This window comes from Otolemur garnettii, unplaced genomic scaffold (assembly GCF_000181295.1).
Source record: "Otolemur garnettii isolate 467f Iridium unplaced genomic scaffold, OtoGar3 scaffold00057, whole genome shotgun sequence".
Taxonomy (NCBI): Eukaryota; Metazoa; Chordata; class Mammalia; order Primates; family Galagidae; genus Otolemur; species Otolemur garnettii.
Window position 1 is genome coordinate 5800982 of NW_003852452.1, and position 22198 is coordinate 5823179.

Here is a 22198-nt window from a genome sequence, read left to right on the forward strand (position 1 = left end):
CTGCCGGTTCAGAAGCCTGCACCGGCACATCCTCCGGGATTCTTCGCAGCTGGGCTGTGCACCAGCCAAGACGTTGCTGGAGGACAAGGAAGCAAAACGGCTCTCTGAGACTCTGCGGAGTCTCCAACAAGGTTTACTCTGGTGCTGTGTTTTTGAAGGAGATCTATTTTCTTTCCCACTTGGGTCCTATCAGTAAAGAAACCGTGATCTCTGTGAAAATCGTTTTTCCTTTTTAAAGTTTGCTACTCTTTTTAAAAAAATCTAAAATAGCCGTCCTGAATAAAGTTACTCAATATCATTAGAGAAACTTTTATTTGCTCCCCTTCTTTGTTTCCCAGCACTCAGTGTTACCGTCTATTCGAACAGCAAAAATACTGTTGTAAAACACAATTCTTATTTAAAACCAAAGTCAGTTATCTTGCTGATTGTTGGAGTGAGATTGGTCAACTTGCTGTCTTATTTTTAAGAACATGTAATACTATAGCTGTTTTCTTAATGGCAGCTTAAAAATAGGCGTGTGGTGAGAACGTCTTCTAAAGCCACAATTCTTCTTGGTGCTCCAGGTCAGTTTACAAAAGGCAATTAGGTAGGCAGTGTTATCTAACAATGTATGATCGTGAAAACAGAGACACCAATTATGGATTAAAGTTTAGTTACCTTTTTCTTTTTTCTTCGTAGGATGATCTGAGCCAAACTTGTCCAGTGAGATAATCGTCCAACAGAAACCAGTAAACTAATCCTGGCACAGTGATGCCTTTCATCAGAACACCTGTAAGCAGAGGAGAGCGAATCAAAGACTGCCTTGTAAGAAACCAGAACATATATCTGGAAATAAATGTTATCTTGCTCAAAGTAGTTGCTTTGGAAGGCATTCCTCTCAGGCAATGTTGCTGTGCCTCCAAGTATCTTTGCCAATTCTTTTTTAAAGGATTGCTTCTAAATTCTGTGTGACATATTATTTTTTCTCTTTTTTTAAAAATTAAGTCATATACCCAGAGATCATGTATACAATGATGCTTTTATGGGGTATGATATGCTGATTTTATATACAATTTGGAATGCTTACATCAAACTTGTTAATATAGCTTTCACATTTACTTATGACATTTGTTATAAGACATTTGTTATAAGACATTTGTTATAAGACAAATGTTAAGACATTTGTACTCTATACTTAACAGATTTGACATGTACCCTTGCAATATGCACCATAGGTGTGGTCCCCCCATTTACCCTCCATTATTTTCAATCCTCTATGGGAGTCAATAGTATTCTTGAAGGATGGATTTATCTTTGGAACCAATCCACAGATGTTTGGAGGTGAACAAAGCACGTGGCTGGATGAGAGGACTTGAGTGCTGGGAATGGGCTCCCCTGGATTTGAGTCTAGTATGGCTGTCTACTAGTAGTGACACCATGGGTGAGCCCAGCAACCAACACAAGCCTCATCTGATGCAGAATCATTCATTCTGCATTCAGTCATGTAGAGGTTTACTGAGTATTCATTATGGGGAGTGGATAACAAAAGATGAGGGATGAAACGATTACCTCTGACTATAAATTTCAGTCCTGGGTTGGTCAATCTTGGAAAGAATAAACAAACAGAGTAGGTTTACACCAGTAAATAATAAGGATGATTATCCTGGATGGTTCTCAAATCATCTTTGATGAAAGCTGCCCCTCCAGAAAATTCCAAATATTTGGCAACTATAGATTTACTAAAATAACTTAATTTTTTTAAATTGACAAAGCTGAAAGACCAGGCTCATTTCAGATGCATTAGTTTAGCATCTGGGATGACCCCTTCCTTCCTTCTTTCCTTTCTCCCTCCCTCCTTTTCTTCCTTCCCCTTTGTTTCTCTCTCTCTCTCTCTCCCCCCCGTCTTTATTTTTCTTTTTAAATTTGGGGCAATGACTTAAAATCCTAGCCACACATCAAAATCATCTACAGAGCCTTAGAAAAACACTGAAAAGTCCATACTATGAAAAGTACAGATGCTGGATGCTAACCTCCTCCCTGAATTGGAATCTCTAAAGGAAGGTCTAGGTCACAAGCATTTAAAAAGAGCATCATGGGTGATTTGGACACACAGCCAGGGATAAGAGCCACTGACTTATAATAGCCCCTTGTACTTTTACTTTTAGAAATTTCTACCTTTATATTAGTATATTATACCTAGCTCTCCTCAGAAAAATTTCTTTTAAATCATATTACCTTTATACATCTTCAATTAAAATATGATCTGACCCAAAGAGAATTTCTCCATCTATCAAGCTGGAGAAATATCTTTGTAACTGAGCATGCATGAACATACCTAATTCTGTGTTGTTTAGGTGAACAATTTAAATTTCTATAAAAGAAATTTAAGATTCCATCTTTACTCAAAATGATCAGTGTTAGAAATTAGGAAAGATGTTGGTAGAGTTATGAAAGGGGCATTCAGACTACTCAGGTCTACCACAAGCCACAGCCCCCTTCCTCGTGAATTTCCCAAGGGTATAAACAGGTGGGGGGGAGGGCTGCAAGTTTCTAGCTGGACTTTGCACCCAGACCCTACTACAGATCTCTGTGTGGTTATGAGCTGGATCTCAAAGCCAAGGCCAGAAAGGCTAGGCTAGACACCCATGCTGGGCTTTCTCACAACTCCTGGTCATCACCCCACATCATGCTGCACTTTAGGGGTTACATGAAAGGAAGAAAGTGGAAAAAGGAACCTGTCGGCCAACATGAGGCTTAAGGCTCAGCCATAAGGCTTCTAGGGAAGCAGCCCCCAACTCAGCTGCTACCATTGCTTCTAGGCGGAAACTTGGGGAGAGAAGCAGGCAAACTTGCCTGCCTTTTGACCACTGTGCTGGTGGGTACCTGGACTCCATCAGGCCCACAGTAACTTCCTGGGGGTAGCAATCAAGCTGTGGGGTGCAGCATGGGAACATTAGTTCATCAAAGTCCACACATGACAACCTAAATGGACAGAGAGTAAGGCACTCACTTTCTGGCTTCGCAAAGCAGCAGGTATATTTATAAATTGAGATTATTTACTACGTTATATTCTGGCGATATATATATTGTCTGCAATCCATGCTACTTATTTTCCATCCTGCAAACACAATTCCTAACACACAGTAGGTAACCATAAGGCTTTGTCAATGAAGGAAGGTTTATATAAAACAATTATAGAACACAAGACCATGTAAAAAATAACTCGTGTCACATATATCATACTCTAGAGGCTCAAGAAATAGTTCAGTGGACTGGATAGTTGGGAAAATCTTCATAAAGAAGATGGTTTGGGATAAGTCCCAACAGAAGGTAAACTCGGTATTTGCGCAGAGGACATGTGACTTGTGACCAGGGCTGCGGGCTCTTTTTTGGGTGTTGAGGGAGAAGGACAATCAGTTAATGCTTTGAAAATTAGCATAAACTGGAGATCTGTCTGTCCAAAGACCATTCTTGGTTTAGGGGCATAATGAAGTTCTTTTCTAGAAGCGCATGTGTGGACCGTATTTCTGTAGCAAATAAAATGAAAACATTTTCTCTCATAGGGAGGAAAGGAGTAAAAAGGTAACCTGTACAACCACGGAACGGAGTGTCTTTTGGAAAGAAAGCATTTTCTTTCTTTCTTTCTTTTTTTTTTTTCTTTTCCACATCTAAGGTCATGTGCTCAGTAGAGGACAACAGAAAAATAAGAAACAAAAGGAACATCATCAGTGTGTCCCTGCCCCCAAGAAGCCATTTTAAACATCTCCAATGAGTATTGTCTTGGGTGTTAGTTTCTTTTTTATTAATCCTCAAGCAACTTGATTGAAGAAACATCACACACATCCTTCCTTTTCTCCTCTTAGGTGGCTTCCTCTGCTTTCTCTAAAACGAACATCCAGGAAGGTTACAGTTTTTGATTTAAAGCATGGGTTGTTTAGGATTCAGGAGGAAAACTTGAAGTGTGATGCTGAAAAAATACTCCTTTCCAAAATGCACACGATCTATTAAATATTTCTTGTGGATTGCTTCTGGGAAAAACAATACTAAGTGAAAAATAGATGTTAAAGAGGAATACGAAGGATTGACCTGCGGCTTGAGGGTCCTGAAAGCTCACCAGACCTGGCCTCTTCAGTATTCACGCCGCTGAGAGTGCTGTTGCCCAGGGCCCCAAGGAGCTGGGTATTTAGAGTCAGTCGGCCCCTCCTCAGTTCACACAGCAACAAGTCCTGGTCTGATTGTACCTAATTGTCCTGGGCAGAGGAGGAGAGGGTGAAACTGAGCAGGGTTAGGCTCGGAGAGAAGCTGGCGGCTGGGTGAAAACGTGAAATCTGAGATATCATCTGACTGACCCATGTCCACCCTTATACTTCTAGACTCATCTCTCAGAGATAGATAACTGCTAGGTGCAAGTGATCGCCCCACTTTGCCAAGTCTGGGAGGGATCAGGTCCCCTCACAATTGCCCAGTGACAGTTTCAGTGCCTGAGATTGATCTGCATGCCTTTCTGGACCTCATACACAGTTCTACCACACGTACAGCTTTGTGACACTTTGATGACGTGTCTCTCTCTGTACAGCTGACTGTGAGCTCCCGGAGGGCAGGAACCAAGTTGCCTGGCACTATTAGGCACTCAGTAAATGTTCATTGAATGAACGGAAGAAAGAACTCCATACCAGCAAGCCCCCTCCTGAGAAGAAGTAAAATGAAACGGTAACAATCTTTACAAAACAAACACTTCCTTTTGCCTTAAGGGATGGCAAGAGTGTTGAGTTTAGCTTGGGGTGTGTCCCGGGGAGGGTTTTAGAGTAGGACTTAATCGGGAGAGGAGAGTACTCGGCACAGACGCCTACGCCACACCTCTAGCGGAACTAAATCAGGCACAGGACAAAACATGTTTCAAATGCTCTCCCGCTGCTTCTGACCTGCATGGCTGGCTAAACCCCAGTGCATTCAAGTATCTGTTAAAGTGCTGCTTCATTTTATGATTTAGGCTAATAAAAAAGAAAGGAAAATTCCAAGTTGCATGCAATACTTTATTGATACAAATACACCTGAGCTAAAAGTAGCAGAGATTGTCAAACAGTAACTGGCATTTCCTCGCATGCCAGCTTGAGAAAGAGAAACCACGAGAAAGACAATGCGTAGAAAGGGGAAAGCAAATAAGGAAAGCAGGCCGGCCGGGACGCTTGCCAGCAGCGACTGAGTCTTTACCCACACTGGGAGATGGGCTCCACGCTTTCACCCACTATCGTATTTAGACTTCATAGCAACCGTCTAAGGCAAGTACGTTCAATATTCACATTTTACTGGGAGGAAGCCGAGGCTTAGAGAGGTTAAGGAACATGTCCACAGTCACACAGCTGGTAAAAAAAAATAAGAGCCAAGATTGGGGCTCAGGCAGTCTGAGTCCAGCGTCTGTACTCACTACTGCATAAAAATGAGGGAATGCACAGCAGAACTGTAGGGGTGAGAGAACCCAGCCTCCTCAGACTGAGGGCCAATGGTGTCTTCAAAGGTGTTAATGACTACATGTGGAATTCAATATAAGAAGTTCATGGAGACCTGCATATTATAAAAAATGATCAAAGATGTCAATCTGGCTTGGAGTCGGACAATGACTCAGCTGTCCCAAAGGAGGAGGATTAGTGGTCAAAATGAAAATCTTACGGCGCGCATAGAACACAGAGGATATTTAAAACGACTTTGTGGGGAGGGGGGTGTCTTGATGTTATTATTTAGAAAACTTGATTATAATTCATCCCAAGTGTCCTGGTTATTCCTACAGATGACTCTTAAAACAGAAATAGAAATGGACAAACAAAATATGCAGCTCAAGGATTTTGAAGAAATGTTGTTTGTATCAGAAATATCTAAATCCAGATGACTCCGTGACTATTTAGGATTTATAAATATTTGTTAAAACCACACAGGGTCCTCTGCATGGTGCTGGGTACTGTGGGACCCAACTGTGATTAAGAAAGCACAGGGTCTGTCCCCGGGGGCCTAGGACAGCCTCTGTTTTCAGGGTGCTGGGACTGGTAGGGCTATCTGTGCACAGATGTGATAATAAGCACAATTACCCATATGTGCAAAGTGCTAAAGCCGCTTTCCTGTACAATAAAGTACAAGTCCTTCAGTTAAAATCTAAGTGAAAGGAGCATGGAATTTAGTACGAGGACACCTACGTTGAACACAAATGAAACCTGGGCAAATCATTTAAATACAGAAGAAATTCTGACGTCACAGGGTTTGGGTCAGATTTGAAGAAATACCATCAAAGGGGACTTGGTTAGCCTATAAAAACACATAAACATCCATCCATTTGTCAGTTACACATGATCATTAGTGTAACTTACGAAACTAGGCAAAACCCATGACTTTCTGATGGGTTTTGCCTCATTTGTAGAAATGTTTCAGAAAATGATGTTTTATTAACACTTATCTCTGCTTACAGGATATAGTAATAAGATGTGCTGTGGGATAGGATGCGGCAGTAGAGGGGCTGTAAGTCTAAAATCTGCGTTCTTTAGAAGAAAAATATCGACCCCACATTCATTGTGTACAGATCCCAGAACTCTCCCTGCCTCCCTCCCACTGCTGCGAACTTAACTTTGTTCCCTGGAGCCTCCGCAGTCTCAGCTTCTTTTCCTGCCCGGCAGCCTGGGGAGGGACTTTCCTGAGACTAATTCTCCCGCCTCCAGGGACTTGTCTGATCAACCGCCCTCTCCCTCAGGCACCTTTATCACCTTCCACCTCAACACACAAGCAGATTCAAGTGTTTTCTATTAAAAAATAAAACGACGCAGAGGTTTCCTTGGCTTTAAATGATCCCTTTAGCTGTAGCTGTTTCTCCTTTCTTCCCACCACTGCTGAACATCTCCCCTTTTTTTTCAACCCCTTACTCAATTCTTAAACTTACCCAAATCTTAAAACTGCTATGCGGGATTGTTGTGGCAAAGGTAACCAATGACCACCTTGTTTGTAAAGTCTGTGGACGGTGTACAATGATTTTATTTGATTTACTTGGAGTTCAAGGGCAAGAGGAGTTTGAAGTATATTCGGGACTTTTTAAATTTTTTTTTCTGAAACCAAGTCTCACTCTCTCACCCAGACAAGAGTGCCATGGCATCATCATAGCTCACAGCAAACTCAAACTCTTGGGCTCAAGAGATCCTCTTGTCCCAGACTGCCCAGATGATGTGACTACAGGTGCCTGCCTTGATGCCCAGCCAGCGTTTTCTAGTTTTAGTAGAGATGGGTCTCGCTCTTGTTCAGGCTGATCTGGAACTCCTGAGCTCAAGCAATCCACCCACTTGGGCCTCCCAGAGTGTTAGGATTACAGGTGTGAGCCACCCTGCCCAGCCTCATTCGGAACTTTTAAACAGAGATGGGAGGAAGTATCTGTAGTTGCAGATCTGGAGCTAGAGAGAAGTCTAGACCCTGAAGATAGACTTGTGAGACCCCAGTGAAGCCATGAAATACAAAAGACAAGGACACAGAGGTGAGCTCTGATGAGTACTGCTATTTAGGAGAACAACAAAAAGAGAACAATCCATTGAGAGGCTTGAGAAAGAAGGTGTAGTGATTTTAAAACATGTCTTTGATTCTTTCAGATGTTTCTTTTCAATAGATGGGTCTTAATTTTTCTCTTCTTGCATGTGGGCTGGGCTTTGGCATTTGATTTTAAAGAACTGAGCATGGCTCAAGTGTTGCTGAGTGACTTCGGAGGATGTGTAATGAAAAGAACAGCTTTGAACTTGCTTCCTTAGTCTCTGAATGTTTCTAGTTTAAACCAGCCATCATGTTGTGAGGATAGCCAAGGAGCTGGGTGGAGAGGTCACACAGAGAGGAAACAACTCGCCCTCAAAATGTGTTACCACCTTGAAAGCTGTCCTCCTGCCTCAATTAAGACTTCAGATGATGGGCGGCACCTGTGGCTCAGTGGGTAGGGCGCCGCCAGCCCCATATACCGAGGGTGGAACGTGACCCCAGCCAGCTAAAACAGCAGTGGCAACTGCAACAAAAAATAGCAGGGCGTTGTGGCAGGCGCCTGTAGTCCCAGCTACTCGGGAGATTGAGGCAAGAGAATCGCTTAAGCTCAAGAGTTGGAGGTTGCTGTGAGCTGTGACGCCACAGCACTCTACCGAGGGTGACAGAGTGAGACTATCTCAAAAAAAAAAAAAAAACTTCAGATGATTCCAGGTCCCCAGCCTAAGTCTTCTACCTGACACCCCAGATAATGGGAAGAATCAATGGTTCCTGCTGTGTGCCATTTGAATATTTGACCCGCAGCAAACATGAAATAAGAAATAATAACTATTATTATAAGAAATAATCACCCCACCTAAATTTTGGGGTGATTTGTTATGCCACAATAGATAATTAACACAGAGGATCCACAAAAGCAGGAGAAAAATTAGGAGTGTATGTTTAGATAATTTGAATTTACCAAAACTGCTACTTATTCTATCCATCAGTTTATTACTGATGGATATCCAGTGTATTGTATTTGGATTTCCCTGTATTTCTCTTTTTATTACATTTTAAAAATGTATGTTACATACACTCATATACACAGATCTTAAATGTTGCTCAGTGAGTTTTGACAGTCGTTTACACCCATATGACAAGATCTGGAAGACTTGCTTCCATCACCAAGAAAATCACCTTGCTAGTCAATTCTCCCATCCTAACTCCACAATCAGGTTTAAAATCCTATTACCATAGATTAGTTTTGCCTTTTTAAAAATTTTTACATAAATGGAATTATGCTTCTGTGTGTTTTTGTTTCTTTCACTCTGCCCATTGATAGTGAGACTCAGCCACATCATTCCTTTTTTTAATAGTTCATTCCTTTTCTTTCTTTCTTTTTTGTTTGTAGAGACAGAGTCTCACTCTATCGCCCTCAGTAGAGTGCTATGATGTCACAGCTCACAGCAACCTCCAACTCCTGGGCTTAGGCGATTATCTTGCCTCAGCCTCCCGAGTAGCTGGGACTATAGCCACCGGCCATAACACCTGGCTATTTTTTTGTTGCAGTTTGGCCGGGGCTGGGCCCGAACCTGCCACCCTTAGTATATGGGGCCGGCATCCTACCCACTGAGCCACAGGCACCACCCGTTCATTCCTTTTCTTATTGGCAAGTAGTATTCCCCTGTATGGATATATACCACAACTTGTTTATCCATTCTTTTCCTGGGATTTCTCAAATAAAATAAATTTAGTTATTTATACTTCATCATATGTGGTAGAAACACTAAAATTACAGGTACAAAATTACTTGTAGAAAAACATGATGTTATAAAATAGCATCTTATAAATAGGGCAACTGCATGATGAGATGATTCATAGGCATTACCATATTTTATCGTGTATGATGTGTTCTCATGTATAATGTGCATCCATGTTTTTGGCCCAAACTTTCAGGAAAAAAAAATCTTTCATTTTAACATTTTAATTCAAATTTTTATTTGTTTATATTTAGGTACTTGTTCTTTGTATCATAAAAGAATTTTAGCATTTATTTGTTAACCTATGACACAAGAAATTTTATGTAACAAGAAGAATATTAGCTAGATTGCTAGTTCCTGCCTAAAGTATACAAAGAGAAATGGAAGAAATATGTTGCTCTTGGTTGGCTGAAAATGCTTTCGTTGTAAGTTCATCGTAAGTTCAACAAAACCAATTACTGTATTTCAGGGTGTTATTTTGCATACAAATGCCATTATTTATGCATAAGCATAAATAAAAGAATTAAATACATTTATGTAGATAAGGAATTAGCACTTCCCATGTATACTGCACGTCCTTATTTTTCCCTCAAAACTTGGGCCAAAAAGTTCATGTTATACACTGCAAAATATAGTATCTCTACGGAATCTCTACAGGATGAGAAAGTTGCAAGCCCTCTGTAGACCATAAAGAGTACTTTGCCCATATGGTATTTAATTTGAAAATACAAATTGCCATGCAAAAAGTGGAAATGGGTCACTTCTCTTGAGAAAAAAGAAAAAGTTGAACCAAAGACACATTTCGAATTAATGACATAGAAATTAAGAAAATAGAAAAAGAAATCTTTGCAATATAAATATCTATATCAACACACACACACAATTAGCAACATCTCTAGGGTCACTGTAAGTATGGAGGCCAGTGAGACAAAGGGTACCAATAATACCACATACCACAAATTAATTCCCAATTGTTTTCTGCAGAGTATTTGATACGTCTTTAAATCAGATCTAGTTAAACATTTCAGATGTATTTAATTACATATTTTAAAGGCTTGATACAGAGCCTGAACCTAAGATCATGTGTTCAGAAATATGTTACTTTAGAGATTATTTCTAGTTGGATTTCCTAAGGCCATTTTGTTAATGACACTAGTTTTAAGAGTTATCTTCCCTATTCTGAACTTGTGAAGCATAAATACTTCAAAATAACGTTACATTTAAGATAGACTGCAAAGATAAAGATACTAAGCTTTACTTTGATTTTTTTTCCCCCAGAGGATCAAGATAATCTCAAACCATATATTAAGTACCCTCCTGCAATTTCTAATGTACAATCTTAGTCGGGTTTGAGTTATGGGAGCAGTCAAGAGTATCTGAAAACACTTTGTTTTTTCCTGTGACTTTTTTCTTGGTCATATAAATATCTGAAGAGGTTATTGCTTAACCTATAAACAGTGACATTGTAATTTATGAATACTAAAAAGTCGCCCCGTTCATTTCCATTAAACTATGTGATGAGCTAGAAATGATGCCTTTTCTCAGTGGAAAGGACATAAAGGAAAAATTTTCCTTGTATCCTTAACAACAGTCTGATCTCATTTTAACCTTGATCACTCTCTATCCCTAGACTTGGCAACAACTCACACTCTGGTTTCTACTTTTCTATATCAATTAAATGGAAATACCATCCTCATCATTATTATCTTGTAGACTTGCCAAAGACCAGGCCTCCTCAAACATAGACTCAACTACTGGAAATCTGAGCAGGTGTGAGTTTCCCTAGACCACCCCCTTCCCTGGAAGCTGGAAATTGAAGGTGGCAGTTGTGATCAGACTGAAAGGATTCCAGTTTATCTGGGATGTTGTTCATCAATGCTGATTTTATTCGTAACTTCTCTCAGCTTGGCAATTAAAAGTGAGTCTTTATTATAAGAATATATATACAACTGTTAGAACTGTAAGCCACGAGTTCCAAAACTTAGAAGACAAACCTATAGCAATAGCCTAATACCCTTCTTCAGCTATAACTTACATCTAATTTAAGGTTTTGAGGAAAAGGCTGGGAATCTTTTATTACTACCTAAATGAAAGCCCAGCAAGATGGTCAGCAAATAGAGCTGTATCTAATTATAAATTAGTAATAATAGGAACAACGGTCTCCAGAAACCACAGTAGACATGATGGTGGTGAATCAAGATATTTTTGAAAAGTACTGAGATAGTCTTAAGTTTCAAGTCAACAACTAATTTTATAACAGATATAGTACTATCCGTGAAAATCGAATTGTTTAAAATCACACACAATTTAAATGGTCTACTCAGTTGTTTGCCTGTAGGCAATATACCTATCAGAAGTAATTAATAAAACAAGTAGTCCACAAGACCATTGACTTTGAAGTTCACATCTGGTTCCCCTTATCCTCATTCCTAACTAGGGTAATGGCTTAATAATCTGATAACTTAATGATTCTGTTACCTTTTTTTCATCTATAAAATTGGAAACAATTATAAGGTAGTTGAAAAGAGTAAAAATAAAGTGTGCAAGGCACCTAGCATGTGCTTGTCACAGAACAAGACACTCAAGGATTGGTAGGCATATTATTCATAACAAATAATTGATTTCCAGGTAGTCAGTTGGCTTTTTATAAATGTTTATAGGAAAGCCAAGCATTTTTTCTGTTTTGTTACTTGAGTTGTCCTCAGCCAGGACCAAGTCAGGAGGATATCTTGGTGTAATACCACCTTTTATTTGTTTGCAAGAGAAATCCTAATGGTGTGATGGCCCCAAAGCTGACAATGACCTTGTCTCAGTCACTCGGGTGACAGTGAGCACTATTTATACTGCCTCTGTATGGAACTGGGATGTGTGGTTTAGATTCTACTTTCTAAGCTAATGTATTTGTTCATGGATCATAGTTTCCTCAGGGGTCCAGAAGGAATGTATGAGGAAAACACTGAAAGTTCACCAAATAAGTAAGGATGAATAATATGTCTTGTATCTTCAAAGGTGCCTTTGTGGGGAGTTTACAAGGAGAGTTGATAATGATCAGTTTATAATTCTAAGCTAAAGGAGCAGGGAGTTAGACTTTCTTTAAATTTGCTGATAAACAACCTAGGGGTAGGCTTTATCTATCCTAACGTCTTGGCAACATCATGCATTTATCTATATATTACTTTAGGAGACAGGGTCTATCTCTACTGCCCAGAGTGGAGTGCAGACGTACAAGCACAATTCACTGAAACTTTGAACTCCTGAGATAAAGCAGTCCCCCTGCCTCATCATCCTGAATAGCTGGTGCAACAGTCATGCACTCCATACCTGGCTAAATGTTTTTTGTAGAGACAGGGTCTTATTGTGTGGGTTTGCTTGTCTCAAACTCCTGGCCTCAAGCAATGCTCCGGCTTCAGCCTCCCAAGGTACTGGGATTACAGGCATGAGCCTCCTTGCCAGAGCAACGTCATTTATTTTTGTTACAGCTTTCTGAATGTTACACTGACCACACCAAAGGAGACATAAATACCCCCAAAGGGACGGGATCACTTCTTAGCAGTTTCACTGAATTTTTTTCTGAGAGCCACTGAGTAGAGCTTTGTGTGACTAAGAGTAATCAGTTTTATTGATTTGTTCTGTGACTTTGGGCGGGCACCAGGTCTAACCTGAAAAAAAATTCTTAGGTCCAAGCACATTGCAGGTGCTTTAAAAATAACTCTTAAATATTGACTGAGTAAAACTGTCCATCTCAAAGGTGGACAGTCCCCCCTAGGCAGTGTCGTGGAGATGACTGAAGACTAGCTGGGGACTCCATGTAAACTATTAGAAGAGCTTTAAAAAAACAAATTCATGTCAGAGAGTGCACAATTAGCCCAGCATCTCTGTAAACAGTTATTTCAACAGCAAACACCTCAGTGGGGAAAATGCCTGCATTTATTTCTCAGCTGGACTATGGAATTTAGAAAGAGAAGAACCTAAGAGCGACGGAAACTTCTGGAAATGATTTCACAGCTTGGAGCCCAGCAATGCCTATTTTGGATTAAATTGTCTATTAATTAAACTCCAATGATTTCAATATCCATCACTTTGCACTATGCCTCACAGAAAACAAAAACAAAACCCAAAGGAATCCTGAAAGTTTGGGGGAAGGAACACACAGGCAGACGCCGGCTCCCCGGCTCCCGAAGGCCATGGGCACAGCCCGCCCGGGGGCCCAGCAGGCGCTGCGTCCCGGCGCTGCGAGTTGGCAGTTGGCGACCCCCCTCGAATCCCCCCTCTGCTGTCGGCGCCCCGTGGCCTTTGGAGGCTCGGCGAGCCGGCGAGTAGGCTCCAAATGTTTTCCATATTTGTTCAGCCTCCGTAATTCGAATACCAGGGCAGGCTCGGCCCGCCGCGCGCCGCGCTCCGGGCCCAGGGCGCAGCACACGCAGCTGCCCGCCCGCCCCTGCAGCCGCCATGGGCAAGGACAAGCGGCCCCGCGGCCAGCAGAGGCAGGGGGGGGCGCCGGCCGCGGACGCCGCCGGGCCCGACGACATGGGGCCGAAGAAGAAGGGCACGGGGGCCCCCAAGGAGCGCGGGGAGGAGGAGGCCCAGACGTGCTGCGGCTGCCGGTTCCCGCTGCTGCTCGCCCTGCTGCAGCTGGCCCTGGGCATCGCCGTGACCGTGGTCGGCTTCCTCATGGCGAGCATCAGCTCCTCCCTGCTAGTCAGAGACACTCCATTTTGGGCTGGGATCATTGTAAGCATCAAGTCTGTTTTGCCTAAGCGCGTTTGCCAAACAGGAATGCGAAGCCGCATGGTCGAGTTAAGACTAACCCAACTGCATGCGCCCTTCCCCAGGTCAACTCCTCTAACTCGCGCTCTGCTAGGTGACCCGATGCCGGGCGCACTTGGCTTTGGCCGGACGCGGTGGGACGCGCGCCCGCTCCTGCTTGTTGCTCCGAACGCCTCCACCGGGCCTGACTCTAACGCCCTGCGGCAGAGGGGACGAGCCCAGAGGCCGCTTATTCGGGTCAGATTGAACAGACTCGATAACGGCGGAGTCCCCTTGAGCTTTATTATTCCCTTACTTATTCCCCGGACCCCGCCTCTGTCTCTAAATAAGTAGCAGAAAGTGAAATAAGTTCGTCTAGTAAAAGCAGGCAAGGAAAAGGCCGTATTTGAAGTTGCCACATTGGGTAGTATTCATTTTATTCTTTAAATTGAAATTCCATTAGTCAGGTTTATGAGGACGAGGACGTAATGGGCTAAGGCAGGAAATGCAAATACAGCAAACACAGCCTTAAGCTTCTGGAGCCTAAATGGGCTAAACCCAGGGCGCTGGCCGTGGCAGAAGTCTATTTGGGAGTCGGCAAATGGATGTACTGTTCTAAGCCGAACACTGCTCAGCTGTTGGTGGGTGTTGAAACAAGCAGCATACTTGGCTTGATTAAATGAGTTCTTTAATGTAAAACGGGTGCCATTTATTGAGTACCTACTGTGCGCCTGCCCTGGTAGAGGCCTTATATATATTGTCTCTAATCCCCACATTATCCTTACGGGGTAGTTATTACCATTCTCACGTCTCAAATGAGTGTTCAGCAACGTTCTGTCCTTCTTACAGCAGATGCTATCTGCCTTGTCCCCATTGAGCCTCGCTGCCACATTTGTTTGTAATTTTATTCTATCATAATCCAGGGCCTTGCTGGGTGTTGAACTCTCTCATGCACATTATTTCATTTGACCTATGAAACAGTGCTTTCAGGTGGGAATTATTATTCCTCTTTGGACGTGAGGAAATAAGCTGAGAGAAGTTAAGTGACATTCTCAAGCCCACAGATTAAATGTGGCAGAGTTGGGAGAGACTGGAAATGACACTTCTGATTTCTAGTCTCATGTCACATCATTTCTGCTGTTACTGGCCACAAGAAGTATAACTCATAAAACAACCCTCAAAAAATAATACGGTACCCGGAACAGACCCATTCGAGACACCTGATAGGTACACATCAGTGCAGGTATTTTCTAATTAAGATTATTTGAATTCACCTGTTTGCAGAGTAATTTAAAACTTTTAATTTTTGTACTAAGAATTCCCATGAAATTAATCGTGATTGGAGGTTTCTAAATCAAGTGATTTTAAAAATAGCTTTTCACTAAGAAAGACTAGGTATTTTCGTCACCTCAGTGGCTGTCAACAGACATGTCTGTCCTTTGAGTCTGAGTGATTATAAGAAAAAAGGAATGACTGACTGTATTTCATTTAGCATTTTTGAATATCATTTGCAAATGTGTGTCCTATCCTTTCTTTATTGCAACTTCAAAAAGCCTAGCACCCAAGAAGCAAACGGGATGGGGAAAATCTTGTCTTAATGTTTAAGGCATGAGCATACAACACCGTGCAACTCTGAAATGTCATGAACTAAAGCTCCTCTGGGAGGTGTGTTTCTAATTGCTCTGGAAGCTCCCTGGGTGTGGCACAGAGGGCGTTCTCTACAGCCATGTCTGTGTTCTTTCTGTTTTGTTTTTTAGACTCTAGGATTCATTTGAAGTTTGCTCTCAGTAGGTAGCCCTGATGACATCTGTAATCTTAAATTTTCGTGCAACCAAGAATCTGTGCAGAGCAGCTGGTATAGACGTGCTGCAATGAGTGAGGAGGGTCTCTGAGAAGCCAGGCCTGGAACCATTGGCACCTTGGCAGAACCAGAGCTGTGGGCAATGGGTCACTGTCTCACACAGACACCATGTTTGTCCTCACCAAGCTGTCTGTGGTTGCAAGCTTTCAGGGTAAGGGAAAAGACAGCGAGGCAGATGGTGAGGTGCAGATGTGTAAACACCACACCTGGTGCTGAGCCCCAGCTCAGCCATTATGTGCTGAATAATTCTAGACAAGTGACTTCTCTAGGTTTCTATTTCTTTACTGAGAAAATAGAATGATGATAGTAATTTCTACCTCTGGGTAGGATTAAATAAATTAATGCATGTAAAGCACTTAGAACAGTGCTGGGGAGTGGTTAAGATTCAATGGGTTAGCCCTGTGTATCGGCTGCGGGGAGTGGGCAGTCACTGCTAGTACCCACTTTCAGAGAAGTTGTTCTATTTCATCTCTAAGCTCACAGATAGTAATTTTTGACGTGGGCGGTCACTTCATAATACAAGGGCTTCTGTCCCATTAACTTGGGATTTCAGGATTGTCATTCTCATAATACAACCTGGGTATATGGATAAATACAGTGAGGTGACTTTTCACTGGCCAATGGCCAAGTGACTTGAATATCCAGTGAGCTTCTGGTTATAGAATGAAGAGACCCTTGGTGTTCTATGATCTGAGATGTATGTCTGGTGAGATTTTAGGAAAACAAAAAGGTTATTGCATTTCCTTCCTTCCTTCCTTCCTTCCTTCCTTCCTTCCTTCCTTCCTTCCTCTTTAAAGACAGGGTCTCATTCCGTTGGCCAAGCTGGAGCACAGTGACACATTCATAGTTCACTCTATCCTCAAGCTCCTGGATTCAAGGGATCCTCCTGTTTTGGACTCCCAAGTTGCTAGGAGTACAGGTGCATGCCACTGTGCCCAGCTAACTTTTTTCTTTTGCAGAGATGGGGTCTCACTCTGTTGCCCAGGCTGAGCTCAAACTCCTGGCCTCCAGTGATCCTCCCACCTCGGCCTCTCAAAATACTGGGAGTATGCTGCCAGGCCATAAATAGGTTACATCTGTTCATAAATGTGACTCTACTCACCCCTAATCAGAGAGATAACCAAAGTCTTTTAACTATAGTTACAAAAGATTCCCGTAAAGGAAAAAAAAAATAGAATGGCACCACTCTGGAAATCATGAAACCTATGACCATGCTGTTCATCTCTTAAAATTCTTCTAGGTGGTTTGAGGGCTGTAAGTCACACCACATTGACAAAACAAAGTGACAACGCATCTCTGTGGAGTCACTTGGCTGGAGGCACAGATCCTAGGAAAGAAGTTCGTTCTGCATTTTATTCTATTAATGGCTTGAGTAGCTAAATCAGATAGGTATTCACATTAGCTCATCATTCTGGAATTCATATTAATAAAAAATGTGTATAGATTGAAAGAATCCAAGAACTTTGGGGACTTTACTTCTTACTCAAATGAATATACAGTTTTGGCTTGAAGGGAGCATTAAATATTTGCACTTTGGCATATTCCTCTTCGTTCCATAACATTTATAGAGGGTGTCGGCCATGCTACACATTGGTCTAAAAACGATGAATAATACACCTGGAGGACATCTCCAGCTCCTGATGGACAAGTGCCCTTATCATAGCTGACAGTAATGAATACTTCCGATTAGAAAATTTAACCTACGCAAATACTTTTAAAGCCCATTCACCTTTCAGAGTATTTCATTCACAGTGATTTATTTGCTTTGGCATCTCTACTCTGAAGTCAATTTAAGAGCAAACTCTTGCTTCTCATCTTCAGTGGGGATGTTCAGTATTTGTTAGTCTCTTGGCTCTTGTCAGGAATATTTCCATGGAAAGTAAAAATTTCCTTGCCTTATTTTCCTTTTTAGCTTTCCCAACTCTCCTTCCATGGCTGGTGCCCCACCCACTGGAAAAAAATTACCGTGAGATACATACCCCATTAATCACACTGGGAAGTTTAAGACAAGGACTTAAAAGAAGGAAGAACATTTCTGTTATTTTATTTTATGTCATTCAGAAAACTCATACAAACCTGTAATGATTAAAAGTCCTGTCAAGAATTTTGATAGCAGTTTTCATATGTTAACTTTCTCTGAGGAATTCAAATGGCAGGTGTATTCAGATTTTTAAAATCTAGTTCTAGACTGGACTTAACGGAAGGGAAAAGTGGTTATTTATTTTAAAACAGAATATACCCTGAAGTTCACAGGTAGACATATGACACAGAGCAAGTAATGAACAGATATAGTTATTATCCATAATTTATAAGTAGAGAAAACAAGACATAGTTATTTAGTGGAATGGTTTTGATCATGTTTATGAAAAGAAAAAACTGGAAGAGAGAAAAATTTGGCATTGGGGTTTTGATAGACCCTTAAGGAATCAAGAAGTGAAAAATGTCTGGCGGTGCCTATGGCTCAGTGAGTAGGACGCCAGACCCATATACCGAAGGCAGCAGGTTCGAATCTGGCCCTAGCCAAACTGCAACAACAACAAAAATAGCTGGGCGTTGTGGCGGGTGCCTGTAATCCCAGCTACTTGGGAGGCTAAGGCAAGACAATCACCTAAGCCCAAGAGCTGGAGGCTGCGGTGAGTTGTGATGCCACGGCACTCTACCAAAGGTGACGAAGTGAGACTCTGTCTTTAAAAAAAAAAAAAAAAGAAGTGGAAAGTGGTGTCAGTTTCCTATGAAGGTGTATTGGCATTTAAAAATTTTAATCTGGAATTACATTTTTAGGAATACACTACATAGTATAAGAATACTTTATTCTAAATATTGGGACTTTAATATGCTTCCAGAATGTAACATAGCATCTCTGGTACCACTGGGAAATCATTTTTATTGTAGCGACTATCACAGGGTTGTTAGGAAGTGAGTAGTGATAATCACATGGCCCAACTCAATCTCCACTGAATGTGTATAAGAAATGATGATGGGAAAATCATCTTCGAGGCACAGGAAGTTCTCAAAGTAAGTAGCTATGAGAAAAAAGTGGACTGTAACTGAATTATTTTGGCAAAAGAAATTAATTCTAATGTGTATCTGAAAATAAAGTGGAATATTCAAGAGTTTGGCGAAATGTTTTCTGAAGAATTTCGGGAATAGCATAAAGAATAAGGGAGGTTAAGATGGAATGAAGTCGTTAGATGCTTAGACTCATCAGGAGAAATGTGTTTTCACCTCTACTTACAGCCTCATTCTGTGCCAGGGATGCCAAGGTGAAGGGAGTGTTCTTATAATGAGGAAGTTGTCTCCAGGTCTTTCTTTTAAAAAAAAAAAATAAGTGGCAGGTCAATCCTGTATAGTGGATATATTCAACTCAGAGGTTTAATCTCTGGATACTCTTGAGATGTCAATCATCATTTTGGTTTTAATTTTTTTATGATAGAAATACTAGTGCATAGACTTTTTGGATAATCAAATGAAAAAACAAAGTAATGTATTCCCTTACTGGAAGTATATTATATATTGGCAGGACTTCTGTGTATCCCCTGACACACGATGAAATGTTCAGTAAGTGCTGGATTGAAATCTATTTATTCTATGCTTGCCATTATCAATGCTTCTCTTTGAACTTGTATGTGCCTATTTTTAAACTATAGGCAGTAGTCCCTCGGTATCTTACTGGTTGGTTGCAGGATCCCCTGCAGATACCAAAATTCACAGACGCTCAAGTCCCTAACATAAAATGGCACAATATTTGCATATAGTGTAACACATCTTCCCATATACTTAAGTCACCTCTAGATCACTTGTGATACCTAATGCAATGTAAGTGCTATGTAAATAGTTGTTATACTGCATTGTTTAGGGAATAATGACAAGAAAAAAGTCTGCATATGTTCAGTACAGGCACAACTATCCTTTTTTTACCCCCAAATATTTTCAGTCCCTGGCTGATTAAATCCAAGGACTTGGAACCCCAGATACAGAGGACTGACTATCGTTGTCTATTCGATAGTCAGACAAATTTAAGTTCGTACCATTTAAGGGAACTGTGAAGTAATAGTAAAGAATGTATTATTACTCCATTCGGGCTTCTGGGTTCCAGAAGTATTCAGAGCACACTAAGTTAGCATTACCTAGATATTTTATTTCACGTTATAAAATGGCAGGACTAAAAAAAGGAAGAAGAGGTCATTGGACTTATTTTGCATTCTCCTAATTAGAATGAATCATAACATTGGAAGATTGATGTGGCAGAATGCTGGATGTCGCTGTTACCAATCTTACCTTCTCTGAAGAAAGCCGTGGCATAGGTTTCCTTAATATTTGGTCTCACAGTTGAATAGATTGGCAATATGATGTCCACCTTCAATTTGGTCTGAGGAAATGGATGTTTTCTTGGCCTTTTCTTTTTGTTGTTGTTGTTGTTTTGGGGGGTTTTTTTTTGGCCGGGGCTGAGTTTGAACCTGCCACCTCTGGTATATGGGGCCGACTTCTTGGCCTTTACTTGCCTTCAGCTTTGTCTGTGACATTTCTTGTTAAGGGTGTTTTTTAACTGGATCCACCTGCTTGTTGTGTCCTGAATGGTTAGCGTCAATATTAAAAGGATACACACGAGGGTATGGTGAAGAGTTCAGCATTGGTGTTTCTGGGTTACTGCAGGACAGGCGTGGAATCTGGTCATTAAACCTTAATTCAGTATCACTTCACTGCGAAATGCATTCCCTTTTAGGGCCTAGATCCTGGCAAACCAGCAAGGTACTATTCAAAAACCATATCAAAATCGAGAGCTGGATGGGATCTCATGATGCCTTTTTTAACTTTCTAGTTCTTACTCGCTGTGAATGTTCAAGTCTAGGTTTATTATAATGAGTTCATAAGCTGACAGTGAACTTCTTTAAAAAAATACGGGACACGCTTTATTTATAGCATAAACTATATAAAAACCTATTTCAGAGGCACACCCTCTTTCAGATGGTTTGGATGCAGCTTCAGATCTCTGTGTATTGAGATAAAACTTGGCAGGAGTAACTGTCAGATGACTGAGCGAGACAGTTCACTCCATCACCCTGGTTAATTTTAAAATTCATGTGTGTACACCTACACATATGGCATTCACTAAAATACATTTTTCTTTCTGTCTTTTTAGGCTTAGGCTGCCATAACAAAATACAATAGACTGGGTGGCTTAAACAGCAGACATGCATTTTCTCACAGTTCTGAGAGGCTGGAAGTGCAAGATCAGAGTGTCAGCGTGGTCTAGTTCTGGTGAGGGCTCTCTTCCAGGCCTGCAGAAGGCAGGCTTCTTGCTGTGTGCTCACATGGTCTTTTCTTGGTTCACACGTGGGAGAGATCGCTCTGTGTCTTCCTCTTCTTACAAAGTCATCAATCCTGCCAGCTTAGGACCCCAACCTTAAGACCTCATTTAAACATAATTACCTCCTACGAGGTTCTGTCTGCAAATATACGCACTTAGGTGGTTAGCACTGCAACAGATGAGTTTTGGAGGACACCCTTTAGTCCGTAGTGCTTTCGGTGAAGGTTATACATTTGTACAACCACCTCAGTGATTCTTAAGCTCATTTCATGGCTTATTAATGAAAGCCCTATGGCTTTTTTGGAACAGCAAGAAGTCTGAATGTTTCTGATGAAGATTGTGAGCCAGTAAACTGACACCTGGTGGTTCAACCGCGAGGCGTGGCTCTGTGCGCCTGCCAGGAGTGAAACATATGGAGGATGTTGTTTTCACTGTTTGCAGATTGCTTCTTTTGTCAAATTTCTGTAAAAATAAAATCAAATATAGCTGGGTGTTGTGGCGTGCGCCTTATAGTCCCCAGCTACTCTAGAGGCTGAGGCAAGAGAATCACTTGAGCCTAAGAGTTTAAGGTGGCTATGAGCTATGATGCCACAGTACTCTACCAAGGGTGACAAAGTGAGACTCTGTCTCCAAAGAAATAAATAAAATGAAATGAAATAAAATAGATCCAACTAGTGAATAAGAGTTTAAGGGTAGCTTAGGCATTTCATTTGTGGCGTTAGCTCTTTAAGGCTTAGGAACCACCCTGTGGTAAGTTCCAGCCTTCCTTAGCATTCCAGGAAGTAACCTGATGTCAAGATGTAGTTCAAGACACCTCAAGTTCTGAGACAAAGGATGTTGGCTGAGTGGTACTGGTGGGGATTGCTCATATTTTCAGCCATTGATTGAGTCTGCTCTCCACAGGAGAGCATGATCTCAAGCTTAGTCTTCCTAGAACCCCAAAGAAACTACCCCTCAGTCATTTTTAGAATATGCAGCCATCATTTTCCTTATTAGATTAATGCTCTGGGTTCTGTGGAAGGTATCAGAATAAAACCCTGGGGGCATCCCCACCATGGCTTTATTATCAACGAC

General features: G+C 41.4%; 1 protein-coding gene across 1 annotated transcript in view; it reads left to right on the forward strand.

Annotated features, from left to right (window-relative positions):
- The first annotated feature begins 13579 nt into the window (after nucleotides 1-13579).
- The window catches only part of SSPN (sarcospan), a 35064-nt gene continuing 26445 nt past the window's right edge, over nucleotides 13580-22198 (forward strand). Inside the window, exon 1 of the mRNA XM_003792466.2 lies at nucleotides 13580-13940. Coding sequence (XP_003792514.1) covers nucleotides 13659-13940 — 282 coding nt within the window. The 5' untranslated portion in view covers nucleotides 13580-13658. The remainder of the gene's footprint in view (nucleotides 13941-22198) is intronic.